We start from the raw sequence: 27,836 nt of genomic DNA on the forward strand, positions 1-27,836 counted from the left end.
ATTAAGCTGAGGCATAATATTGAAGATGTAATTTGGTTGGACTTCAAGTAACATTGGCCATTTTTTGTCCTTAATTGTTACTTTAATTGTTAATCAAAGACATTCAGTCAGGCCAAAAAGGTGAGATTATGATGATTAGTAAATAGGACACTTCTTTGTAGCAGTAAAACCAGAGATTGTTATCTTGGAATATCCTCAGGGGACATATTTCTTCATGGTGCAGCTGATAGCCTGCTCATAATTTATCATGGTAATGCCACATTTTCCTTTTGCGAACATCTGTTAATGTTGTTGGGTGCAGCGACTTTAAACCCTTCCTCACTACAGAACAGTGTGACTTGCAGGCCTTTCTTGGAAGCAAATACCAGTCCTCAGAAACGTATGTGAAGGCATCATCTATTGTCTCTGTAACCTTGTTTGGTCTGATTCTCCTCAGAGCGTGGCACGTAAAGACTTCCCTCCAGGACTGTGTGGCAGTGACGTTTGCCACTTCTGTACCAAGAGGGTGTATGTAATGGAGAGACTGAGCGCAGAGGGCTATTTCTTCCACCGAGAGTGTTTCCGCTGTAACGTCTGCAATTGCACCCTCCGTCTGGGAGGACATACCTTTGACTCACATGAGGGTAGGTTTAGATTTTGTGAAAGCTGAAATACGTTTTGGTGCAGGTGTAACTTTTGTGTTCTTGTTTCGTTTTTTTAGCAAAGTTCTACTGCAAGATGCATTATCTCCAGCGCCTGTCCAGCACTCACACGAGCAGGTTCAGAAGGAGAATGGTACGAACACTGCAGCTTCCATATGTACAACTCACAGTTAACATCTATACAGTAGGTTTGTGAGGTACTTGGGTATAAGATCAGACATAAAAAAGAGGTACCACCTACCAAGAAGTGCGGCAACATGATCATACCTGATGCCTTAAAGACTGGCAAGCAAAGGCTCACACCCCTGGCTACTAGACTGAAAAGATACACCAGAGAAGCTGAAACTAGGAGAATAAACAGGATGTTCTCCACTGAGCCATCCAAGCTGTACCCACAGTGGCTGGGTAATAACATGAGAGCAGACCCAACAAGGCTGGAGACTGAAGAATACTGGAAAGGCATATGGGAGAAAGAGGAATACATAACGGCAATGCCAAGTGGCTGGTGGACCTGAAAGCAAAGCAACCATCCTGAACAAGATACAGTTAACTGAAGATTGAGTTATGTCAACTGGATTTCCTTTTTTTAGTAGAAACGTTTCACTACCAATCTGGGTGGCTTCTTCACTCTGTAAGCATTTATCCTTCAGTAGAGTTTTGGATGGGAGGGGAAAACCTTACTCAAGGATAATGTCTGGCCTTCCACTGAAAAGAAGAAATGCAGTTCACATGACTCAACTTTCAGACTATTCCACCTGGATGGCTGAGAATTTTCATTGACAAGATCCAGTAATCATCACAATGGCAGACATCCAAGAGAAGGTATGAAGAACTGGATGACACCAGGCCCTAACATGATCCATGCCTACTGGTTGAAGAAGCTAACCTCACTCCATGAGCTACTAGTCCCATCCAACCAATAACCTGCCTCTGCACAACATCATGAGCAGTGCTCATGTATTGAACACCAGCTACTGGTAGATAAAGCAGTCACTGAGACCTTAAGACCAGACATACCAACCTATTCACTGTCTGGATTGACTACAAGAAAGCCTATGACTCAATGCCTAACACAAGGATCATGGAATGCCTGGAACTTTACAAGATCAACAGGACTCTAAGAACCTTCATCCAGAACACAATGAGAAAGTGGAAAACCACCCTAGAGGCCAACTTCAAACCGATCTCCCAAGTCAACATCAAGTTCAGCATATACCAAGGAGATCCTAGTCAGGACTGAGGGGATAGAACCATCAGAAGGTAAGATAGCAGATGTGGAGGACAGATACAAATACCTTGGAATCCCACATGCAAATGGTAACCACAAAGGTTACAAGGAAAACAGCAACGATTGAGTATCTCCAAAGGGTAAGGCAAGTCCTGAGAAGTCAGCTGAATGGGGAGAACAAAGTTCAGGCAATCAACACCCAGTCATCAGTCATAACAGCAGGATGCAAGAGGCTAGCAGATAGGGCATAAGTGGAATGCCATAACAAAGTGGCTGGCATAGTGTACAGCAACATCTGTGCTGAGTACAGGCTGAAGGTCCCAAAGTCCAAATGGGCAACAGCCAAATACCTCCAACGAGTAAGGCAAGTCCTAAGAAGCCAGCTCAATGGCAAAAACAAATCCCAGGCAATAAACAGCTACGCCCTGCCAGTGATCAGATACCCTGCGGGAATAATAAGGTGGCCAAAGGAAGAGATACAGACCACAGATGTTAAGACACGAAAGCTCCTCACCATGCATGGAGGGTTCCACCCCAAATCCAGCACCCTGAGACTATACGCTAGCTACAAGGAAGTAGGCCGAGGACTAGTGAGTGAGAGCCACTATCCAGGATGAAACATCCAAGATCCATAAGTACATCAAGGATAAGGCCCCGACAGATGACGTGCTGAGTGAATGTCTCAGGCAGTGGAGAACAGAGGATGAGATGCTGGAAGAGGGACCATTAAGCCTTACACGGGATGTAAGGGTGATGGTGGAGAGATAGGTTATTGGATGGACTGTTCCTTATCGGGATTGTTCGGCCTTCGATTAGTCCCATTCCTTGTCAGGGCCGTGGTAGTCAGGCAGTAGCTGGATGCTCACTTCGTCAATTCGAACCGGAGTCCCCCTGTGTGCAAGTACTGCGACTTTACCAGTTGAGCTATTGCTATAGCAACCCCAGATGATAGCAACATCAGAAAGAAGGAGCACGGGAAGATCAAGAAGTACCAAGGGCTGAAAGAAGAGATAGAAAAGATGTGGAGGGTGAGGGCACAAGTGATACCCTTGGTGATAGGAACACTAGGGGCTTTAATTCCCAAACTGGGAGAATGGCTCCAACAGATCCCAGGAAGAACATCCAAGATCTCTGTAGGAATGCTGTCCTGCGATACTGTGCAGGATCCTCAAGCTCCCAGGACTCTGGTAGAGGACCCAAGCTTGCAGGAATAAGACCGCTCCAAGGAAGGGGCGAGTGGGGATTTTTCTTTATATATAGTACAGTATGTACCAAGTGATGATTACAGAAGTGCAGTGGATATAAATAATAAAATTCATATTATTCTTTTTAGATTTGTGGGAGTAAATAGTTGCGTGTTTATTGGGTCAAAACGGCCCCTGTGATTCTATGCAAAGACTTTATACGGAACAGATGTTAGTGCTGGATTACATTATGTTCCTCTGATTTTGATTCGTGCAGGAAGACCAAAGCAGTACCACACCCTCTTCACTGGACAGTGAGCGCTACTCCAGGACAGGCAGCCTTCAGATCAAACCCTCAGGTACCCTGGTTTCCTTGCTTAGGCGAGGCCTGAACTGGCCGAGGCGTGCTAGTCGGGCTGTGTGTGTGTTGCCACGACAGCTGTTGGAAAATGTGTGGGAGACGTTTGCAGCTGTGGAGTCTCACATCAGGAGCAACTCGCATGACTATATGATCCTGTATGAGCTGCTGAGCGTGGGCTGTGCCCTGCTCTGCACGCTGCATGAGGTGCTGGGACAGATGCACCAGGAGCCCCAGCAGGTCCAGTAGTAGCTCATTGTCTGCTGGCTTGCTTGCAAAAACTGACGCGGGTGGCCTGCTTGACATCTGAAAACACAGTCCAGGGTCCATTTTTTAAATTTGTTTCTGGTGTTATTAGTATTATACAGTTTAACCAAACATACATGGTTACCATGACAATGATGGATCTCAAACGTCCATTGAGCTTCTGCTGCTCGGCCTGGTGTGCATTTGATGATAAGCTTATGGTCATTACAGTATACTGTACGCTAGCACATGTTGATATCACTTCAAGGGTGATGTGTGAAGAAAATGCTGGAGTCTTGTTCATATTGGACACTGCTGGTTGTTAGTTTACAGGATGTCCTCTAGTACATGCGACTGTCAGGGTTTTCTGGTGTTTCACCCAGCTGCCTAAAGTTACAGTAGGTTGTTCAAGTTCTGCATTGCACACAGGTGCTAATAATTGTGTTTACATTAGACATGCCCTCAGAAGACCCCAAAAATACAGTTTAGTGTTAGTGTGGATGGTGGTCAGTTTGAGATTTCTGATCTGCTTCAGTGACCAGAATCACATTGCTACTAAGGACATGTAATTTCTGAGCTGTACTGTAGGACATGCGTCCTGGCTCCAGCCTTACTGCTGTCTGGATCCTGTTTGTTTCTTTTTGCTAACTAAAGTTGTGCTTCAGCAACCTGCATGGTGTTTTACATTACATGGACTCTGCATTCTGCCTGCTGAACCTTGAATGCTGAACCAAATGCCAAAATATTGTCTTTAATATTTATGTAACTTTAGGAAATACCATTAAATGGTGATTAAATTACTTTTTGGGATACAAATCCTTTTTTTATTTGTTAGTCATGTAATTGACGTTAACAGTAGCATGATTACATTTTGTGATTTAAAATATGCATCATGTTAGTAGTATAAGAAAAATCTGCCTGAAAATCAGATTGCAAAAGCCTTGGTTTACAGAAGCATAGTGTTTATTTTCTCTTGGGGAGTCGGTTACAAATTTTGTAGTTTACTTTTATTATTTCCTCCGTTTTGTGGAAAATGAAGAATTAAGTATTAATATCAACCTTTGGTTACATTGTTGTATTTTAAATTTACTCCTGAACTAATTCGTTTAAAAAGAGCCAAAATATTTAATACTCTTGACTTGTAAAAAATATTTCACTTTGGTGTTTTATTTGGAAGTATTGCAGCAAGTACGTTATTAGTAGTGATCGATTTTATTGTTATTCCATGTTATACATTAAATGTATTCTGAGCTGAATTTAGTTCTGACATCAGGAATTCACAAATTTATAATAATTTTATTTGCCTTCAATACTTTTTTGTATATATTTGTTTTCATTTTCTATCTCATCTTTTTCTTCTAATCTAAATTTGCCGTTTTTCTTTTATTTACTTAATTTTGTTGAATAAGCTTCAAGTTCCACTGCTGCACCTTCCAATTCACTGGTTCTCACCAGTGGGGAAGGTGATGTTCTTTTCTTGGCCATTGTTGTGTTGCTTCTGCACTGGCAGCTTTTGTAGTCCTGCCTCTTGTTTGCTTAACCATAATTAACCAATCAAAAACAGCATATTATAGTCTTTTTATTTTTAGTCTAGTTATTTTGAATAGATGCCTTTTATTTAATTAATTACCTAGGGGTTAGCATTAGTTATGTTTCAATAAATAAGTTTATCTTCCTCAGGAAATGTTTTACCATCTATTGGCAGATTTAGAAGAAATCCTAAAGCATTTACCTTTGAGCCAACAGTCAGGTTGTTTAGTGCTGTCAACCTTAACATCAGAGTGTAGCTTTGCTATTCTATGAAGCTGTTTGCGTGGCTGTAGACAGGATTTATGTGTATTTTTGGTATTGTCGGTTGTCCAACAGTAGGATCAATTTGTTGGATTCTGATCTTTTCGTAGGGTTTGTTCTAGCTGACTATGTTTGTAGAAACTATTAACTTTAGCTCTTCATAATGAGCAGACCTGATCACACACAGCATTGGTGTAGAATGCTTTTTGAAACCCTTGGCAGTGCTAAATAGATGCACACAAAGCTCCAAAGGTGTCTTAGAAGATAATGTCACACAAAGGTGTGTGACATTACCTGCGTTAATAATACTAACACAGATGTGTCATGACCCTCCCTAACATCACGCATCCATCTGAATTCCCCTGAATCAATCCTTTCCTTCTCAAAGGTCGCATTTGCCCTTCCGGCCTATTTTTCATGCCTCTGTCTGTCTGTCTGTCTGTCTGTCTGTCTGTCTGTCTGTCTGTGGTTCCCTCTGTTTCAGAAGGAGCGCTCCATCCTTTACAACCTCTCTCCAGATCTTTCTCATGTACCTCCTAGAATCTTATGATCTGCTTTGCACTTTCATCTTTTTGCACGCTGCCTCATACTTGGCTGTACAGTGATTCTATTTTGTAGTCGGGTTTACAGCAAAACAAAATGTAGCCTTTTATCTTTATTTGTTTTTCAGTGACAATTGCTGTAAAGTTGATTATGATATTCATTCTATTCTGTGTATATAATCAGAAATAAATCTGTTTGATTACTTAATTAAATTGCTTTGTCGTTTGTTATCAAACAGTGGATATGTGTTCATGCTTCGATTAGATGATGTAATAGAGCTTTACTAAACAATTTTCCATCAGCAAAATTAACAGTACTGTCAAACAGCTTTGTCTAACATTGATAGCTCTTCTTAACTCGACAAATAACATCCTTTTATAAATCCAGCAGAAATACTGGAAAGGGAGGCACACAGCTGACCTTTTAAAGAAACTAACAATAATGATGATAATAATAAAAAATGTTGATCTGAAGTTGTAGTAGTTATCCTGAGCTGTGGTAAGGTGAATCACATGGTGGCAACCTCTGTTTCTTCATGGGCTCTGCTAGTGGGTCTTTTCTGTCCTTTCCTCTGGATGTGGTCTTCAATATGTAACGTGGTAAGATCTTCTGAACATGCAATGAGGAGTCCAGTTATCTGATTCCATAGAAAGATTGAGTCAAGATATTATAATGTATTTTTTGTAATGAAGTGGAATAATTCTAGATAGAAAATGAACTCACAGAAGTAAGTCAATCCAACATGTTGTCAAAGAAATTCTCATTTTTGAGTTTCTGTAATACATGGCAGTATTTTCTCTGGTGCCCTGATTGTAAACAAATATAATATGTATTATACGTATTTGTTTGATCTCTGACTACCACGAGACACTAGTTGTTTTAGTAATATTTAATTAGCAGGTAGTATGCATTAAACGATATGCATCCTAGTAAGCAATGGTTTTAAAGCTAATTCAATCCTCGTGGTCACACAGTGCTTTTATTTCCAGGTGGAGCATCTAGCTTGCAATCAGAGCAGCACGATAAGGGTCAAAATGCAATCTCTGAAGACACAGAAATGGCTGTCGATGCTCTGGAGGCTTCCTGTATTTTGAAATGCACAACACAAACCGAGGAAGAAGCCAAAGGTCAGTGTGGCCCCTGCGGTACAGTATGTGGCTGCCGATACTGTATTTAAAGATTGTTCTGGTTCACTTGCCTAATGAATGCGAGTTAGTTAGTTTTTTTAGTGAATGAATTAAAGAAAGTGGAAAATCTTTGAACAAAAAGTATAGCCGTTTGGTAACATTAAATATAGTGTGAAACGGCACTTGAGGGAAAAGAATAGGGCCTGGTGGGCCTGTTTTCTGAACAAGGCCAGGTTATGAGCAAAGGCTGCAGTGGAGGATGTCAGTTTCAGTTTCTGACTGTTTGAATAGAAATACAGTACCAGTCACCTGCTAGGTGTCATTTACTGGGCTCTTACACGTAATCTATAAAGTCTTCCCAATGTTGTTTTCTCTAATTATTGTCGGTAACGAGGTAAATTATGTTCTACAGGTTAGACATCACCCGTCATGGACAGAGAAATGGCGTTACTCTGCTGGTATTAGCACGTAGCTTGAGGCACTGCACTGACAGACCACAGTCTCCGTGCTGCTGCTACAGTCTCACTGTCACCTCACAGTAGCTACTTTTGACTTGTACAACTTCTCATCATAGATAAAGTGGATGTTCAAACGATAATTCCATGTTCAGATTACTGGGGATCCAGAGCCTAAGGGTGCAGTAGAATATTTGGTCTTTGTACTTTGCTACAGTATGTTGCTACAGTAGGAGTACAGTAAAAGTAAGATGTCTTATTTTAATTGTTTTGTAGATCACTGTAAGAGCAAAAAGAGTCATAAATGGAAAAGCAGTATCCACTCACGTGAGTATTATGTGTTTTTGTTTTATTTTTGCCTTTGTCTAATAAAAGTATGTGGTCTGTTTAGTGATTCAGAGATTTCCTTTTTTGTTTTATTACATCATTTATTGATTTGCTAATTAATGAACTCAGTAATGAACAACTTTGGATATGTTGCTGTAATGCAAGTATATGATTGTAATATATTTCAAGGATCAAAGGTGCAGTCAGTGTGCACTTTTAGTGTAAGTAAACTGTTGCAATGCCCCATATGTAGCACTAGAGGTCAGGACTATTCTTTCATGAACAGAAGAGTGTGATGAGTTGTAGTAATGTCTGACTGAAACTGCATCTTCAGTTTCTTGAAGTTTGAAGAGTAAACCGCAATACTTATTAAGTTAGTTATTAGTCTTGGGAAACAATGATTTTTTCAGCCAGCCATGTTCTATACCGTAGGTTGACGTGTTAATGGCCTTATCTGATGCCTCACAATTTTATTAATAGGATGGTTTAGGACATATTCAGACTATTTTAGTTCAGTTCTAAAGTATTTCTGAATTTAAATAATTTGTTTTAATCCAATAGTTTGCTCTCTCATTTTACCTGACAGCACTGAGGCTTTTACAAACTATTCACAGCAGATGTTGTCTTGACAGCTGCACCTCTAAAATCTGACCTGAAACAGATTTTGGCGTTTGTCATTTTGCCAATAACTCTCAACTGGTCTGTCTTTGGGATTCACCATCACCCCTTAAAAACAAGCTGCGACCCAAATTAAGGAAACTTCTCAAATGCATTTAATTATAAGATAGCAATCAAATGGTTTCAGCAACATTTTGCTAAATGTAATCATTTTTAACAGGCTCAGTTGGTGTTTTCAAGTAAAATACATTAACTGACATTATGTGGGTGAGAATACTCACTGAAACACTGCATTATGGAAAAATATCAGGATCTTAAATAGCGGCTTTTAGGGAGTCAGACGTGCGTTTTGCCATGTTCAATTAGCGGTTAAGCAAATGGAGCAGCGGTGCAGGAAACAGGTACCCAGCAGTGAGGAAGCGCTGGGCGTGTGCACCCACGAGGAGGCGGATGCAGAGGAGCGCATAGCGAGCGAGCGAGCGAGCGAGCGGAGCAGATGTGTTCTGTGTGAGCGAGCGGTGCGTGCCTGTTACCGTTATAATGGCCACCTACAGCTGAGGAGTGCAGACCGCACACCTCCAGGAGTCGGGCAGAGGCTCAGAAGGGTCCCAACCCACCAGTGGAGAACCACTGCTCTGGGCAGTAGGCGGCTAATATTTGTCTTTGCTAAGTTAAACCCAATGCCTACTAAGTCCAGCTGACTTACAGTGCTGCCTGAGGATGAGCTCACGCATGATTGCTCACCCATATTCTGTACTTAAACTTTACAAACTGCATACTGTGCCTAAAAGGAATAATTAATTCTATAGGCTTTAGATAAAATATATTATGAACTACTAACTATCTACTTAAATGGCACAGAATGGATGCAGTGCAGTATTTGTACCAAATCTTCCTTCCCTTTATTTCTCTGCTCCATTTGCAGACTACTCTCGGCTCTTTAGGACTTTTCCAAAGAGTGCTTTACACGACCAAGAGGAAGCAGAGGATGTCCCTGAAGAAGACCTTGTGCAAATTGCAGAAAAGTGTGTAAGTAAATTACCATATATGTTTATAGCATGTGGCACAGTATGCATGTAGTCTCATATTACCTCAACAGTGTTGAGAATTATATACAATAACTATTAAAGATTATACGCTTTTTTTTCCAGAAATACAATGACACTACAGTTGATGCAAAGAAACCCTCAGAGAGAAATGAGACCAGTGAAGGAGACTCTGCTACTGTGCCAGCAGTCTACAGCTCGTCCACTCCAAAGAAACTCTTAAAGATACCGCCTTCTAAGAAAGAGATGCTTCTGGACTGGGAAAGACGGACCACACCAGAGGAGCCCCCTGTTAACACAGACTCCATGGCAACACAGCATCATGAAAACCAGGTGCGGCACTAGTGGCTGTTATTAAGGCTGCAAATTCAGCAGCTGGAGAAGAATCAGGCAGCGTTTTTATCTACTGTTCCCTCCATAGTGGAGTGGTATTATGACAGTCATGTCACAGAGATGAGTGGAATTCATTCCTCATTATGGTGACTGCATTTTCACTGTCCTCTGATGTTTTATCAGGTACCAGCAGAAGCAGATAAGCCTCCAACAGACTCCAGCCAGGACGGAGAGTCATCGCAGAGCCAAACCTCTGCCTCGTCCCTCTCAGCGTTCCAGCTCATAGCCAATGCCTTCAGGAGGACATTTAGTGTGACCAAAACCTCCAGAAGCTCCAAGACTGCCGTCGTAATGTATGTATCTAATGAAGTCTCACATGAATGCTGCTATGAGCACATTTTATCCCCAAAAGATTCAAACTATCTAATTGTTGATGCCATTTTGGTTTCATTTTTGACAAGGAGACCCAAACGTGACAGATCCCGCAGAACCAGGCCCAGGTCTGAGGGAGCATTTAGCCTTAGCTCCATGTTCAGTGCAGAGAGTTACGAGCCGTCCAGAGAAGAGAGGAAGGCCGGCAAACCCGAGGCTTGGCTGGCGTCTGTGGAGGCGAACCCCTGGGGTGCGGGGCAGGACCTCCCCTCTCTGCTGCAGCAGGTCTCCCTACGAGGCCAGAGAGAGTCTGGAGGAGTGTTTCCTGAGCGCACAGGCTCATTGTCCCGCAAGAAGGTCAACCTGTTCTCTTCCCTGAGGCTGAAGAAGAGGGAGTCTCAAAGTGGAGGGAAAGACCAGGAGGTCCAGAAAGAAATCAAGACTATCCTCAGCAACCTCAGAAACAAAGGTTAATGCAACAAAAGTGAATGGAAAATACATTTTGCATTTCTGGACCCCACATTTTCAGTTTATTGCCTATTTAATCCTCCTAGTATAAATAGAACAACATTGAACAGCTACAGTCACAGTGATGTTGCAAGATCTGAAACAAACACATTGAGAAAAAATCTAATATTTATTATGCAACTGTTGTGTATATTAAAATTGGAGCAGCATAGAAATTAGACAAATTTTGTTACTATGTATAAAACGAAACTAAGGACATTTGATTCTTCATCAAGATACTGTAGTTTTTAAGCTTTTTTTCATAAAATGACTATTGCTTAAACGTCACCATTTGGGTTAGAAATATATAAATTAAGCACAGAAGCGTTTTTTTTTTTTTATTACAAGATTACAACACAATGGTTGTAAATGCCAGCAAGGACTTACAGTAGTAAAGACAATAGGGAAATAACATAATAAAGGTATGACACAAATGTTAAGATCATAAAACGTAACATTGTCACAAGTTGGATATATCCTTGTTGTGTTTTTGAAGCGGAGTTTGTTTAGTTGTGCTTTTTGGAATGTTTTTAATTTCTTTTTTTTGTTGTTTTTAATTCAGCCTCTAGTCAACAGCATTTACAGGAGTCTTTATCAAGTGACGATGAAGACACAAACCTGACACACAAGGTTTGTTCAAGCTGAACCCAACAGACAGCACAGCCTAAATACTACAAATGCTGTATCTGTGTGCATTGTATGAAATGTTTTGTACCTCCCAGCTGGGTCCAGAGAAACTAAAGAGGAAGCAAAAGAAGATAGAGGCGCAGCAGGAGAAGAGAGAACAGCTGAAGAGGCTTCACAGAGCTCAGGTACCGACTAATCTGTTCAAGTTCGCTCCTCTGTTTTTGTTGAGTCCTCACTACACTGCCATGAATCTGTCAAACTAAAGTGGTTATATAATCAGTCTTTACTTGATGCCCCTGAAGTGAACATGTGTGCATTAAGGTTGCATAGATGAGTGATATACAGCCTCTGTCCTTAGACCTTTGTACTGAATGAAAGGGAAATGGAATGGAGACTATTTTAAAAACTGCCCTCGCTCATTGAGTTTGGTTAAGGGATACATGAACTGCATGTATTGTGACTTAGATTTATTTATTAGTAAGTATCAGTGTTTGCTTTCTTTAGAGTTCTCCACTTACAGCTTCATGGGAATTGGACTTTCTAACTGTTAGAGATTTGTTGAGGTAATTTAAAGAGATTTCACCCTTCACCACCAGGTTTGGACTCTGCTGTGAAGGGACCGGTACACAGAGATTTCATAGAACAACAACAGAGAGATGATTGTCAGACTGCTGTTTTATGTTTCTGGGCATTTTCAGACCTTATCAGATCCACCACTGCTGATGCTCCAGATACTGTTCCAAGCAACAGGTTCTGTTATGTAGTTCTTAAAGTCCAGCTGTGTGTACATAATTGCAAAAAGGGATTCCTAATTATCAGTTAGAATTTCTATACGAAAGTGTATGTGAGAAATGTTTTGCTTTTCCCAGATGATCCAAAGACAACTAGAGGAAGTTGGAGAGAAGCAGAAAGTCCTGGAGGAGAGAGGAGTAGCTATAGAAAAAGTCATAAGAAGAGAAATAGGTACTAAACAATGCAAATGCACACACGCGCACACACACATACAGCATCAGTGTCATATGACTAGTTTTGAGTATGTAGGAACTGCTGAGGATGGAACCCTGTATTGTAACACCTTGGTTCAATCTATATTAGAGGTCAATGGAATGACAGTGAAAGACACATTTTCCTGCTTACTGTCGTGCCCATACTTCTTTGTAAACCATTGGCTTGATATCTCTTTCTGTGTCTATTGTGGGTACAACCATTAACTGTGTGTAGAGGCTTTTAACCAGACAGCTCCATCTTTCTACAGCACAGGGCTTTTTGTGTGTTGTCAGAATGATTTAAAGCAGATACATTGTGTATGTGTTTTTACTTTTGATTCCAGAATATTTGATTTTCTCGTTAATAGCTTAGCTTATGTTTAATTTAGTTTTTTATCCTGCCTCTTCTGGTCTCATGAACTTTTTTGAATTAATCGCTCCTGTGAAAACTCTCCCCTCTCTGCCTCCTTGAATCCTCTCCTCCCCTTTGTTTTTTTCCACAGAACCATCACAGTCGGAGGACAGTGATGAAGCCCAGCTCTATCAGTCTTGGTTTGAACTCGTTTTAGAGAAGAACAAATTGGCACGCTATGAGTCAGAACTCATGATTTTGTAAGTGACTGCATCTGCTCACACAAACATAAGACTTGTGCAGAAAAAATATTTGTTAAACATACGCCTAATGTTCTCATCTGGCACAGTGCCCAGGAGCTTGAACTAGAGGATGCACAGAGCAGACTGCAGCAAGATTTAAGGCACAGAATGGCAGTGGAAGGTAAGTAGTGAATGCAAAAAGAAGCAAGTGCAATCTGGTAGTGAAACAAACTGAACTGTGAAGGATTTCCTGTTCCAGACACAAAGAAGAGTGCATCTGAGCTCCAGGAGGAACAGGAAATCCTATCCGAGATAATGAAGATGGTGGAGAAAAGAGACATGTTGGTCTCGATACTGGAGGAGCAAAGGCTGAAAGAGAGGGCTGAGGACAGGGACCTGGAGAGCCTTGTGTTGTCTAAGGGCTATGAATTCCACTGGGCCCAGGTGGATGACAGCTGGGAGCAGGACAAACTGGAGTACGAGGACTAAATGTCTATTCTAATGAGAAAATGTGATTATAGAAACGTCATAAAAACTGTTATTTAGCTCGATGACAATACCTGGCCTTTGCTGCCATTGCAGAAGAACAGAAATGAACCCTGAGCTAATTTCTAACTTGACAGAAATAAGGATTAGTAAACATGCATGTTATGATTGTTTGACCGCTGCCCTCAGATTTAATTTGCTTACACTGACCTGAATCTGGATGTGCAACTGGCTGTTTTAATGTGCCTGTCTACAGCTGCTCACCTACAGAGGGGTGCTGTCGAACGGAAAACACTAGATAGCAGATGAAATTACTTTTGTTTGTGTTTTGTGGATCATTTTAAATGTGTGTTTGCAAAGAAAATATGTTATCATGCAATATGTTTGAATATTTATTGTTTTTCACAAATGCTGGAACAGTGAAATACAATTTTGTATTCACTCACAGGCACTAAAACACAGAAGATGAATGTGCTTTTGTACCTACTGTGCTGTGATGCTTTTGGCCAGTAAGTCGAGACAGGAGCCCACGTGGAAAATTGCTGTTGATAATTTCATGCATGCATGTTTGTCTAAAGCTGACTCGAACGCCACAGCCTTGTTTTATGAGCCGTCAACCTGTGACTGGGTGTTCATTTTAAGATGTGACACATCCTTTACTTTGACAGTATATGGAGTTAATTCACTAATTGTTCAATTGTGGTGTGAATTAGCAAACTAAACTTTAAACCATGTGATATTTCTATGTGTTTTCATGCTGCTTAAATGTATTTTTAATTTACTTTCAATTTAATTCTATAAATAAAAATTGATTTTGTACTGTGAAACAAGTCTGGTCTCGATATTTAGAACATGTTTAGATATTGTTTGGATTAGAAAAAAAGTGGTACTGGTAGTGAAATATTTTTAAATGTGATTTTGAAGACAAATCCTTCTTTCTACATTTTCATTTTCAACAGCTTTATCCATGCTTTCCTGCCAGCTGACATTAACCCGTGGGTTCCGGGTGAGGAGCTGCAGCGGAACCCGGGCCTGTTGAACGTAGAACCGGGCTGGTCGCGTCCCCCGAGGAGCGCGGTCCCGTGTCCTCGCGCTCTCTGCCTGCTCGCGGCCCTCCTCCGCGGGGGAGGGGCCTACGGCTCCGGCCAACTTCGGGAGAAAATGTCAGGAATTCCGCTTCCGCTGTAGGGAGTGGACTGAGTTTTTTCAACCAACCTGAATTTCCACGTCAACTGTGAGATTTTGCGTTTCTGTCCCGGAACAGAACCACCGTTACGACCATGGCATCTTCGCCCCAGAAGTCCCCGTCCTCCCCGAAGTCCCCGACGACGCCTAAATCTCCGTCTTCCAAAAAGAAAGACGACTCCTTCCTGGGAAAACTTGGTGGAACTTTGGCGCGAAGGAAAAAAGCTAAAGAAGGTAAACAGCTGTGCTAAGTGATAAAAGGAGCTAGCCGCTAAAGCCGCCGTCGCGTGCTAAGTGTTTAGACGTGAGGATCAAACACCAAAAGTTAGCATTCATCACGAGTCGCCCAGTGAAGTAAACGAGCTAATTAAAACACTACTACGCACTTTAGGCTTTTCAGGAATCGCGTTTAAATCGAACCTATCTTTTAATTTAGCTTCGAAGACGCTGAACGCTGTAAAATGCTGCGTGTAAACGTCTCCGCGGCCGCGGGTGGTGCCTGTTTCCATGTAAGGCATTGAATCCGCTATTACTGTGAGAAGGGAGGAATGCGCGCGGAGGCTGCGTCCACCACCCGCCTCCCTGCAGTCACTGCTGTGGCAGCGTGAGGTGGGAAGGTTGGACACCAGAGGTCAAAGGTCAAGGTCAGACATAGGCCAGTGCACCCCGCCTTCTGCATGGTGGTTTATAAAACTTGCTACGCTGTTTCACCCAAAGCCTCTTTAAAATGCCCTACTCGGTTTATAGTCACGTAGCGCTGCTTTGGAAAAACAGGCAGCCTCATTGAGCCTGACATTCACCGTTAAAGGCCAGGTTTTATCATGGAATGAGAAAGGTCTCTTTCAATTGGATGATTACTTTGTGTCATTCAGGATGCTGTTGCACAGCTGAGCCCTGTTTTATATTGTCTTTTGTCCCGGACATGCATGCAATCACATTATATTCATGCTGGCTCGCGTTTGCCACGCACAAAAACACGCCGTCACTAACACTGCCTGCACCGCGCATGATATCTGCAGTGTGTTCCTTGATTTGATGGAAAATGTGGGCTGGGCACTCTTATGTTGATCATTGATTAGATTTAAGCCCTTGTGACGTTTCTGGCTGTGCGCCATGGGAGAGAGAGAGGCTACGGACCTGAACAATTAGAGTAACGATGGGATAAAAAAGGAAAAGGGAGTAAAGAATGAAAAACACAGGGTTGTTATGAGATGAGAGAAGAAGGTCAGGAGGATTTGTGTAATATCGCAGACAGACAGACCCAAACAGTGTGCAGTGTGGATATAGTGCAAAGCGAAACCAGCACGTTAAACAGGAGCAGTGATTTATAATTATAGCGCAAAAATATCTCCCGAGTGTTTGCAAGTTCAGCCAGTGTCGGATGAGCTGCAGGGGAGAAAGCTGGGTTTGCTAGCCAGGAGAGGGTGCTCGCGGCTGGGGAATGGAGACAGACAGACATGGGCTGTGGAGCACTCTGCCCTCCAGGTAGGACGATAGCATGTGTTGTTTCTGTAGGTTTACGTGTTGCACAAGAAAGGAGGAGCAATGCACCACGAGGATGCAGATGATGCTTGCGTATTGTATTGAGTCTCCAATAATTATCTGGACATCGGCTTAAATAGATACGATAGTTATAGCTAATATTGGATTGTAGCAGTTGTTACAGTGGAGCAGCTACTACCATATACGTCTGTGAACTGCCATCCGCTGACAGCAGCTATAAAAGGATTTTAACTGTGTATTATCTCACTGTGCTTATTAGACCTGTTAATAACATATATTCTAACAAAATATGCACAGTTTTAGTTCTAGTTGCTGTCTCAATTGTTTATCAGATACATGGATTTAAATAATAAATACAGGACTGTACTGCAATTATCTATTAAAGTGCTTTCCAAATAAAATGTGTTTCTATTATAAAAACACACAATACATTTCAATGTACATTTCTCTTTGAAATTTTTTGTTACATAACTTTAAAGTTCTGTGCTTTGGGGACTTTACTACTCCAAATACTGCTACTGCTACTACTTGTTCTGCAATGACCTTTAGCTTATAGTTGATAACTACTGCTCTGTTACATTGATTATTTTGTTGAGGTACTGGCAAAATATTGTACTGTTTAATTGTATAAGTAACATAAGAGGTAAGCAGCATGCTCATTCAAATCTTTGTGACATATTAAACTGTAGTGTAATGATGTTGTTAGCACAAACAAAGAGGAATGATACAGACACTGAATTTATTGCACAACTTCAGTAACACAATAACATTTGTTGTTTGTGTTTGCCAACACAACTGAGCATCGATAACACAAGAAGAAACAGTGGGCAAGTGAATTACATTTCTTACAAATTCAGCTTTACAGGTGGAAGGGAAAAAAAGATTACATGTATCAAATTTTGTTAGGGCCAAAAAAATAGCTGTCTCTTTATATTCTTATTGCAATAGGTTGTGACATATTTGTTTAAAAAGAATGTAATGAAATTTATATTAAGCAGCATTCTGGGAGAACTAAAGCAGAGGTAATCTGTAGAAAGAAAAAATCAATTTTTTTTCTGTCTGTCATCCTAAACAAAACGTCTTATCTCAGTAGTTTGTTAGATTAAAAAAGCTCAGGGTACAGAGAATGCACAGTAATTCATTTGTTGACCAATCTGGATTTTAATGTTTGTATTAGTAACCATTGTAACATACCAGGAGAGTAGCTTCACCTGCATAACTGGGTCATTATATGGTTCTGATATTTCTTGATACTTCTTGTGAAAATGAACCAAACAGACAATAAGTGTGAGTACCAACAATGTTCTGGTGTTGAAAAAGCAAAGTCAAAACAGTTTTCATATTCTGTTGTAGAACTGATATAGTATAAATAGCATAAGACTGCAGCAGCGAGTTGGGGGTACATATGTTATACTGAATTATTTTCTTTACAGTTTTTTCTTGCAGACATACAGACATGCAGACATGAGCTCATGTGGTTAGTGTTGATTAAGAGGATGTTGTTCCAGTGAAGGCAGAAAAATGCACAGGATGTTCACACACACACGCTCGAACCCACATTCATAGATGAGCGGTGATGGAGCCTCCTCAGGTATCTGACACACTGACTAGAATAACGTGCTGGGCTTCTATGAAGCCTGCTGAGAAGCAGGAAGCTGCACCAGTTTGAGTTTGTCTAACATCAAGTGGCGCTCAAGGGAGGGTCTGCTAATGGTTGTTTGTGAAATCAAGAGAACATTTATGGAGCTGTCCAAACTACTGCAAACAATGCCAGCGGTTCTTTTCCAGAGAGCTTTTTCTGTTTTTGTGTGGACTAATGTGCATTGTACCTATAGAAACCAGATTTTAATCAATGGAAGAAATGGTCAAATGTACCACAGACCTGTTCTGAATTCAGATAGTGGGGATTAGGCTTTGGTAATAGGAAATTGCTGTGTTTTTCTAAAATAAAACCGCTACAGTGTATTCTTAAAATAAAAGGTTTGGTTTTGGATGAAAAAACAGAAACAGACTGTCAACAAAGCTGCCATGCCTGACATTCATCCTAAATTAATTTGATGGCTGTTATTTCTCACAGTGTCCGAGCTTCAAGAAGAGGGAATAAATGCCATCAACCTTCCTCTCAGCCCTTCCCACTATGAGCTGGACCCTGAAGACACTATGCTAGGTAAACTGTTACCCATACGGTCCATTTCAAATGCAAACACACAGGTTATGAATGAATATGGAACCTCTCAGCCCTTCATATGTTATGATGAAATGAATGCTGCTAATACACACACACACACACACATATATAAATATATATATATATATATTTAATAGATTTATCCTCATCAGTCAGCATTTAGTTCAGCAGTGATTACTCTGTACCAGTTCTTGAGCTTGTCTGTATGTAAACCATCCCTTAGCATTTTTCATGTTTCTGCTAATGACTTAGAGGAGAATGAAGTTCGCACCATGGTGGACCCCAACTCCAAGAATGACCGCAAACTGCAGGAACTTGTGAAGGTACAGTTTGTATTTTTAAGCATCAATATTAAAACACATTACAGACTGTTTTCACAGTTCCACCACTTATTTTACTCAAGACTTTATGAAGGTGGTACTACACCTACCTACACCTGTTATTTACACCTCACCTGCCAGCTCTGATAGTCTCAGATTAATAAATAGATAATAAAATAATAAATAATAATAAAAAGGTAACTTCTTTCATGTTATCTTATCAGGGGTCGCCACAGCGAATGACTCGCATGATTGATTTGTCAGGTTTTTATGCCGGATGCTCTTCCTGATGCAACCCCTCTCTGAGTGGATTGAGCCCACTGCCTGGTCAACAGGAGCGCGGCGTGTTAACAACTGTGCCAAACAGACAGGGCAGTCTCAGATTACTAATATTATTTACAAAAAATTATATTAGTAATCTGAAGTAAAATAACTGTAACATAACAATGCTTTTACTCTAAATTTAATAAAAATCACAAGAAAAGGAAAAGGTTAAAAAATGGAACATGAGAAATTACAATATTTAAGTGATGTTGGAAAAAGTAAACATGAGTTTTGCCAAACCTGCAATGAAACCAAAGTGAAGGTGTGCTTAAAGTGACCTTGATCAGCTGGTGATGCTGGAGCTATGACCTGCAAAACTACAGATCTCACTGGTTAATTTACTTGTCTTGCCACTGTACCTAGTTTTTTAAACACACCATTTGTTCTGAATCTCTCAATAGCTTGCAAAAAAGAACAGAAAGGGTGTTTTTTAGGTATCTACATCCCCTAGGTAAGTTCATGACACAAGAAAACATTCACATATTAAAGGCAAGTTGTTTTAAGGCAGCGACTGGGGAGCAATTGCTGAAGTCAAACAGTCAAAATATCCAAATGTATGTGTAGTCACTACAGAACAACTGGTGGGAGATTTAATTTTGTAATTTGAAGCGCAACACTGCTCTTCCAAATAGTCTCAAAATCAGAAAGGACCTAGCTTACAGCTCACAGTACAATTTTTACCTTGGGACATTCAGCTGGTCCTGCAAAATATACTTCCAAAATGATTTGGAACACTGGCAAACATGTTTCCATTATGTGGCGGGAATTATTGACAGTCAATTTAAATCTAAATTTAAAATCAGCAGAAAAATGATCTATCTCTCTATCTCTATTTCTGAACCGCACAAAGTAGCACAGCATACACGTTCCTTTGTATATACTGTTATTTATATTTTAGTGCAATTTTTTATTAACTTTATTGCTCTTGAACTATGAGAGCTATGTTAGTACTGTATGATGACATTAATGTATTTGCTTTCTGATTCTGTCTGTGCAGGTGTTGATTGACTGGATAAATGATGTTCTGGTGGGCGAGAGGATCATTGTAAAGGATCTAGCTGAAGATCTGTATGACGGACAGGTCCTGCAGAAACTGTTTGGTGAGAAACTGAATCACGTTGATGTGCTACGACTGAGAGAATAAGCTAATATGTTCTGTTTCAGCATTTATGAATACTGAGCTTATCTTATTTATGTGTTTGCCTTCAGAAAAGCTGGAAGGTGAGAAACTTAATGTGGCTGAGGTGACCCAGTCAGAGATTGCCCAAAAACAGAAGCTGCAGACTGTTTTAGAGCGCATCAACGACTCCCTCAAACTTTCCACCAGGAACATTCGCTGGAACGTTGACTGTAAGGAACATTTTGAATCTGTTACTGATACTTGAACTTTTTTGTGCTGAGGTAGCTCACCCTATCCACAGGTAGCATTCAGTTTTCATCCTGCACTGTTACACCATACTGTGAAAACAAAATATGCTGCTAAGTGTGTGCAGCCACCTGACTGAAGAAATATAACACGAAGAACAGATGATGAACATGAAAACTGAAAAGTCATGTATCAAGTGATCTCTTCTTATCATTGGCATTCATGCAGCATTTTTTTCACTGTTTCTGAAGAACCTTACTGAGCACTGATACAGCAACCCTTGATGCTAGTGGTCAGTATTTTGCAGCACACAAGAGCTAAGACCACTTAGCGGGCAGACATTATAGCATGATTCTAATCTCACAGTCACAACTGTTATCTATGCAGCAATGATCACCTAGCACACACAAAAGCTTAAAAAACAAGAAGTGACCTTTTTTTTCTCTGTTTTTACTCATTAAACATACTTGGCTATACACAGGGCAGTACTTGTTTAAAGTATATAAATATTTGGGACAATGCAATTTTATATTGACATGGTAAGATGTTGCATTACATGGCACATGTTCCTTATTGCAGCCTTCAATACTCTCTGCCTGACACCGCCACACCTTATGTACCTGCGTGTGGATGGTGTTCTTAATACAGTGAGTAGCCATAGCTGTCATTACAACAGCTGACATGCTGTTTTTTATCATCACTGTTAGACATAAAACAGGTTGAGTGTTACAGTACCTACATTTCAGGTTTATCTAAGACCTCTAATTAAAGGATTAGTTTGTGAATGCACTGAATGTCTTGCCATTAGATTAATATTTTATTAATTGAACTATAAGCTTTTAGTTTGTAGCAGCAGGTGTGGATGCGTATGTTAATAGAGCTCTCTTGTCTCTTCTCTGTTGGCACAAGGAGCAAAACTAATTACTTTAGGCTGCCTTTTACTAATGCTATTAGCTGTAACATACAGTATATACGTATATATGATAAGAGAGTGAATAGATGAGGAAGTGGATGTGGGGCATGTGGTTTAAGAAAAAATTTACATTATAAGTCAGGTATAAAATTAGATGACATGGAAAGAGACGCACAGACAAAACCTTTTTAATGAAGAGTGAATTGATTTAGTGAGAATAGTGTGCAACAGAAAAAGGCCATATCAAATGAATTCATGCCAAATAATGACATTCTTAAATGCACCTCTGGTAAAAGTTTGTCCCTGAAAACCTATTTGTGAGCGATGTCTCCGAAGCGCTAAAGAGCACCATGAATAACATGGAATGTAATTGATTTTGCTGTCCTTTTATTTGAGGTGCTTTCTTTTAATCAATTCACTTTTTGTTTGTCTCTTCTTTCATCCCCCACTCTGGGGCCGTAGGAAAAAAATCAGATCTGAAGCAACTTATTTGGATCCTCTTATGCAGTGAGGATCTAATAGGTTTTAAGAAGGCTTTTAACTTCCTCTCTGTGTTTTGCTGTTGCCATGGGGTACAATCACAGGCTTGTTTTAGAAACTTAATTGATTCTGATTGTTTTGTGTATCTTAAAGGAAAATCCTGTTTGTTTAGATGATTGTGTGACTCAATATTTCTGACTAAAGCTCTATATGTTTGAATTAAATTAATGTAATTTTCTATTCCAACTCTGCTGTAAGGCAACATAACTCTTCATTTTATGTATTAATAATAAACATTCAAATAATTGAATTATTACAAATTTGTAATGTTATAAAATCACATTTTAAGTAACTTCACACACATCTAATATGTGCATGTGTAGTGAAACTAGAAAGGGCAAAAGACAGTAAAGAAATTGATGGATCAATTGTTGGTTGCTTTTCTAATAAATGGTTTGTAAATCTAAAATATTCCTACATTGGTATCATGTACTTTTTTAAGTACAGTCATTACTGACAATATTTCTACCATAATGTTTCGTTTATGTTATTCTGCTGTTAATTCAGACATTCTCCCCTTCCTTCACCCCAGCTGTTCATGCTAAGAGTATAGTTGCCATCCTGCACCTGCTGGTGGCACTGTCCCAACACTTCAGAGCGCCAATTAGACTGCCTGACCATGTTTCTATTCAAGTAGTGGTCGTCCAGGTGGGTGCATCAATCTTTGAGAAGGCTGTTCAGCACTCGTATACGTTCATGCAGTAACTTCACTTACTCATGTATGTTGTCAGCTCGACACCCCTCTCCACTTTTGTTTTTGTTTAGTTTTTTTCCTGTCAGTAGTAGAATGAAAAACACTTTTTAAAATAAATTCTGACTTCATGTATTTCAGAAAAGAGAGGGCATCCTCCAGTCCAGACAAATTCAAGAGCAAATCACCAGCAACACAGAGTAGGTCGCTCTGCCTTTTGTCATTTTTTATGCTTCACAGGACACATGCTGCATTTAGATGCACAGAATGCAACAAATTGAACCCATCTCCTATTAACTGTCTGATTAACTTTATGACATGATAGGAATTCTATCAATAATGTTTTCTTTTTATAAAAATGCATTCACCATTCACCATTTCTATTTACACCGGAAATGGTCAAATCAAAGGTTTGAACAGTGTATCTGACATCTGTTAGATGTCTCTTTTTTGGTTTAACAAATCTTCTACAAGTTCTACAAATATATTATGGTTTGGTTATTGGCTCCACTTCATCAACAATTTTATTATTTTGTCCATTATTGTGCTATTATAAAAGATAATCTTTTATATTTTCACAACACATGTGATGGCACCCTTAGCAGAAAAATTAGACAATTTAACACTGTGACTCTCATACACACGTTTTTTTCTTTTGCTGTGAGGCTGTCCTGCAGCCTGACAGCAGTAACAGGGGAGATAACAGCAATCTACACAAACACACATCTTTTCATGGTACATAGATACACTGTTACTAACACACACACACACACACACACACACACACACACACACACACACACACACACACACACACACACACACACACACACACACACACACACACACACACGCGCTGTAATCCACAATGGTAAAGGCAGGTCTGGGCGAGAGCCCTGGTAGCGTGGTAATAACCATATTCCAAGTGTGTGTGTGTGTGTGTGTGTGTGTGTGTGTGTGTGTGTGTGTGTGTGTGTGTGTGTGTGTGTGTGTGTGTGTGTGTGTGTGTGTGTGTGTGTGTGTGTGTGTGTGTGTGTGTGTGTAAGTAAATGGGTCTGTGTATGTGCGTACCTGACATTTCTTGCAGGTCTGCCCATTGCGATATCCCTTCCTTGGGGACTCTCACAGTGCACTGTTCTCTGTTCTGTCCAAAACCACCGGACCCTTTTCCAATAACAACATTCTCTAATTTGCTAACATTGTAATAATAGACAAGAGAGGCCCTCCATTCCAGTAGTAACCCTGCATGGACAGAAAGGCATGTCTTCATTGTGTTGATACCCAGCAGTGCTGTGGTGTTGTGTTGTGCTTTAGTATGTGGTCATTGTGACCATCCCACTGGTGATGCCCTGGTTATTTGTATATTTGTTAATCAAATTATGATGCCCTAGCTACATTATTGTGTTTTTATTGCTGTGACATAATCCCTTTGTCCTCTACATTCCTCTGTGATTGAAATGGAAGCAGTTTCCTGTTATTTTCTTTTGTATTGTAAGAACATTCAGGTGTGAAATTGTCAATAAGCAGAAAATGGTCTGGTTTGTGTATTTGACATATTTTGTGTTGCTTTTCTCTTTCTTCACTTTCATTTTCTCTTAGGGCATTCTCTGGCAGACATGGTATGTTGTTTTTTATGTCTTGGGAAATGTTCAGGCTACATTTTTCTTTCTTTCCACATTAGTAATTGACTTTGTTCATTCCTCACAGAACGTGATGCTTTTGACACCCTGTTCGACCATGCTCCAGATAAACTCAACGTCGTCAAAAAGGTACTGGGGCAAACGAATCAGCCACATGAAAAAAGACTTTTGTGTTTTAATTTGACTTCATTTATGAGAGTAGAACCTACATTCCTTGGAAAGATTGTTGTGGTGTAGGTAAAGATTTACTGTTTGAAATGAAAACAGTCTGTTGAGATTACTTCCTCTCTTAAAGCAGTTACCCAAAACAAATGTAGGACTTCATGTCATCGTCAGGGAAATGTTATGTTAATAATTTTCGTGTCACTAGACACGAAAATTTTATGAAATTTTTATCGAAATTATTAAACTGTAAAAGAAATCGAGCACTTAAATATGATACGAATGTTAAGATACAGTATATTGATATGTTGCCATCTTAAATACAGGCATGTCCAATTGTTGTTTTTCTTAGACATTGATCACATTTGTGAACAAACACCTAAACAAGCTTAACCTCGAGGTTTCAGAACTGGACACGCAGGTACATCACTCTCTCTCACACACACACACGCACACACACTGTTGATAGTTCATTCTATGTTTTGTCATTTTATTAAGATTTTCGTTTACCAAAACTAGTATAGTTCTTTATAATATATCATCGTTGATATGTTGTTTACAATAATTGGAGACTCCTTTGGCAAACTGCACAGCCATAGTTATATAATGGTTACTCACTGTATGTGTTCATGTGCACCATATTTAATACCATTGGGGAATTTATGTAGATATTCCAATACCTTGAGTACACACCAATAGGATTCCTTTCTCATGAACTTCCACTTCATAATAAAAATCAATGTTGTGATAAAGGCAGAGAAACCTCGGTTTAGTTCAGTAGTCAATAAATAAATACCCACCTGCAGCTTTTTGATGTGTGGTTCTAACTGTGCTGCTTCTTCAGTTTGCAGACGGTGTTTATCTGGTGTTGCTGATGGGGCTGCTGGAGGGATACTTTGTGCCACTCTACAACTTTTATCTCACGCCTGAAAACTTTGACCAAAAGGTGAAGAAATGAACCCAAACCCAAACCCAAATGAACATGTGTATTTTGGTACTTGAATGAGTAGGTGGCGCTGATCTGTTTGGTTACAGGTGATTTTACACTTTTCTTTTGTTACAATGATTTCTAATTGTAACCTTGTTCCAGACAAAAAAAATATACTTCTTAATCAAGATGTGTAGGTGAGGCCCTTGCCATGTTGACACATCTTTTCTTTTTTAGAGACCTATGAGAAACAAGGTTGGGATTCATTGTTGCTTGACCTATAACATGAACCACACTCCTAGAGTGATATATGTCATCTGCTTTGCTCAAAGCCCACTGTTGCAGTGATATCACTCATCTGCATTGCCCTGTGTAGTACTATGGCATTCTTAACAGGCAATCAGGCAATCTGCATAGTTAGACACTACAGTTGCCTTTTTCTTTGGACACACACACACACACACACACACACACACACACACACACACACACACACACACACACACACACACACACACACACACACACATTTTTGGCAGGCCAGAAGAACAGGCACCAGCCCCACAGCATCTGTAATCTCCTATTGCACAGGGAAACACTAGATTGGCTTATGTGCTCACTTCTGTTACTGTGCATGTGCATGTACCTAAGGGCCTAGAGACCTATCAGTGATAAACTGAAGGCTGTGAAAAGTAGCAGAATACACCAAGTAAGCACTGCTGAACACCTAAAGTATTTCTAGTTTCCCTCTTCCTTGCATTTATTTAACTCCTCACAAGTATAATTATGTGTGTCCAGACGGAACGTCGAAACTGTGTATTTATAATTAGTTTCTTGGAGTGCAAAGGTACCTGGGAAATGCTGGCGATGTTTTCATTATGAATGAAGGAGCAGAGTGTTTGTGCAGCTGCTGAAGGCTTATGGTCTTACAGAACAGATCTGTGTAATGTTTGCTGATACAAGAAGCTGAGGTAACATGATTGAATTGATCCAAAGTGTGTTGTGGGATTTAGAAATCAGTTACAATGTTGTGCTACCAGCAACACGTGTTAGTGTATGATTTATATTTTCTCTATGTGCATATTATGTGTTTTTTGTGAGATTTCTTTTGTCTTCTCTGTTTTGCAGGTTCACAACGTGTCCTTCTCTTTTGAACTGATGCAGGATGGAGGTCTTGAAAGACCAAAGCCCCGGCCTGAGGGTAGGATATACATTTAACCCATCTGTGCTTAAAAACTATGACATTAGACAACACATTGAGGAGTGTGATAGGAACAACAATGGTCATCAAAGGTCATCACATCTCGTCAGCTGTACTCTGTTCAGATGCCAAAAAATAATAAATAAATAAATAATAAAAACTGTATGTTTGAATACATTTCCCTCGCAATTCAAAATCATAACAAAGACTTGCAACATTATATTCAGCTGAAATATATTGAAAATATTTTAAATAAAATAAAATAATGTTCTTTTTAAATAACATAAAAATAATGGCTTGTGAGGCTGCCTGTATGAGTATCGTACTCCAACAGGCCTCTGTTATGGGGTTTGTTTAGGAGTTAGAAGAAGAATGTATGTAAGCAAACCTGTATTTAACAAAGATAAAAGGAGGAAATATGAATACTGACTGTAGTTGTAGTCAAAATGTGCTACAATAGACAAATAAATCACAAGTAAAAGCACTGTATTATGTCCACAAGAGGCCATGTTTATAGCCTGGACCGTACAGGCCACTTAACTGGAGCAGCAATGTCTCACCGTATTATAGACATAATTATCACCGCTCTCAATAGCTGAATATTACATCTTCTTTTCTACTTCTTTCTCTAGATATAGTGAACTGTGACCTAAAGTCGACACTACGCGTACTCTACAACCTCTTCACCAGGTACAGGAACGTTGACTGAGCATCAGGAAGGAACACACGTACCACACACAGCTAAAGCTTAATGACACTACGTTTCTCCATCTGGTTTTGTAAAAGGCAGTATTTATTAATATTGTAAAACACTTATTTTTTTACTCTACACTTTTTTCTTGGATTGGGTCTCACGCTACAGCCCTGCAGTATAGACACCTATCAACTAAGTGAAACACTTCATCATTTAAATTAGAGGAAAAAATGTTAAAATGTTCATTTTATCGTTTTACTCTTTCGCGTTTTAAGTGCCTGTAACAAAGTGTGCGCTCAATGTCAGCTTCCTACTCTCAACATTGCGTGTGCTTCCCACTCATCTTTACACTCCTTTTTTTGCATGTATGGAGAAATATTTGCTATTTTTGACCAAAGCTCTGTGGTACTCATTAAAAAGGCTTTGCTCTCTGCAATTCTGTAGCGCTAACGTAATGTATATCTTAATTTTAAGAGCTGGAAAAGGATCCGCTTTGTGTAATCACTCTATTAGTGGTGTAATACATTATAAACATCAATATTTTAATTTGCTACAATTCACTCCATGTATTAAATGTTTTAGGCAACACTTTGTCTTTTGGGTTTTGTTTTAAAGCAGTCTATCTTAAGTGTGGTTCAGGCTGTGATTTTGTTCATCATATATCTATTTATGTTTTAAAGCATTACATTTAATAAATCCTTCGGTCCTTTCA

General features: G+C 39.8%; 2 protein-coding genes across 10 annotated transcripts in view; both read left to right on the plus strand.

The window, feature by feature from the left end:
- Positions 1 to 14,299, plus strand: part of mical2b (microtubule associated monooxygenase, calponin and LIM domain containing 2b) — a 41,941-nt gene extending 27,642 nt beyond the window's left edge. For 7 of the 8 annotated variants that reach the window (XM_029154292.3, XM_029154290.3, XM_029154294.3 and 4 more), the window contains 15 exons: positions 437 to 623; positions 701 to 774; positions 3,331 to 3,412; positions 6,981 to 7,118; positions 7,850 to 7,900; positions 9,444 to 9,547; positions 9,670 to 9,897; positions 10,081 to 10,250; positions 10,359 to 10,738; positions 11,339 to 11,406; positions 11,499 to 11,588; positions 12,273 to 12,366; positions 12,893 to 13,001; positions 13,091 to 13,164; positions 13,243 to 14,299. In XM_029154292.3, coding sequence (XP_029010125.1) covers positions 437 to 623; positions 701 to 774; positions 3,331 to 3,412; positions 6,981 to 7,118; positions 7,850 to 7,900; positions 9,444 to 9,547; positions 9,670 to 9,897; positions 10,081 to 10,250; positions 10,359 to 10,738; positions 11,339 to 11,406; positions 11,499 to 11,588; positions 12,273 to 12,366; positions 12,893 to 13,001; positions 13,091 to 13,164; positions 13,243 to 13,472 — 2,079 coding nt within the window. In that variant the 3' untranslated portion in view covers positions 13,473 to 14,299. Of the gene's footprint in view, positions 1 to 436; positions 624 to 700; positions 775 to 3,330; positions 3,413 to 5,932; positions 6,204 to 6,980; positions 7,119 to 7,849; positions 7,901 to 9,443; positions 9,548 to 9,669; positions 9,898 to 10,080; positions 10,251 to 10,358; positions 10,739 to 11,338; positions 11,407 to 11,498; positions 11,589 to 12,272; positions 12,367 to 12,892; positions 13,002 to 13,090; positions 13,165 to 13,242 lie in introns of those variants that run through there. The other variant, XM_029154297.3, reaches the window with a different exon arrangement.
- Positions 14,300 to 14,470: 171 nt separating this feature from the next.
- On the plus strand, positions 14,471 to 27,836 carry parvaa (parvin, alpha a). Of its 2 annotated transcripts, none has more exons than XM_029154300.3 (13): positions 14,471 to 14,888; positions 18,235 to 18,324; positions 18,598 to 18,668; positions 19,987 to 20,089; positions 20,199 to 20,339; positions 22,341 to 22,456; positions 22,641 to 22,699; positions 24,099 to 24,118; positions 24,207 to 24,268; positions 24,654 to 24,722; positions 25,146 to 25,247; positions 26,358 to 26,430; positions 27,063 to 27,836. In XM_029154300.3, exons 1-13 carry the CDS (start codon positions 14,750 to 14,752, stop codon positions 27,137 to 27,139), a joined length of 1,122 nt encoding a protein of 373 aa, XP_029010133.1. In that variant the 5' UTR covers positions 14,471 to 14,749; the 3' UTR covers positions 27,140 to 27,836. The 2 variants fall into 2 exon arrangements, with proteins under 2 accessions (XP_029010133.1, XP_029010134.1); XM_029154301.3 differs by lacking the exon at positions 14,471 to 14,888 and adding an exon at positions 15,936 to 16,139.

The sequence above is a fragment of the Betta splendens genome, chromosome 6, assembly GCF_900634795.4.
Source record: "Betta splendens chromosome 6, fBetSpl5.4, whole genome shotgun sequence".
In the NCBI taxonomy this organism is placed as follows: Eukaryota; Metazoa; Chordata; class Actinopteri; order Anabantiformes; family Osphronemidae; genus Betta; species Betta splendens.

Bases quoted from the DNA above. Each gene is read 5' to 3' on its own strand.
- parvaa (XM_029154300.3), top strand. From the start codon at position 14,750: ATGGCATCTTCGCCCCAGAAGTCCCCGTCCTCCCCGAAGTCCCCGACG. The intron at 20,090-20,198 runs GTGAGAAACTGA...GTTTGCCTTCAG, and splicing joins GGTCCTGCAGAAACTGTTTG to AAAAGCTGGAAGGTGAGAAA. The intron at 22,457-22,640 runs GTGGGTGCATCA...CATGTATTTCAG, and splicing joins TTCAAGTAGTGGTCGTCCAG to AAAAGAGAGGGCATCCTCCA.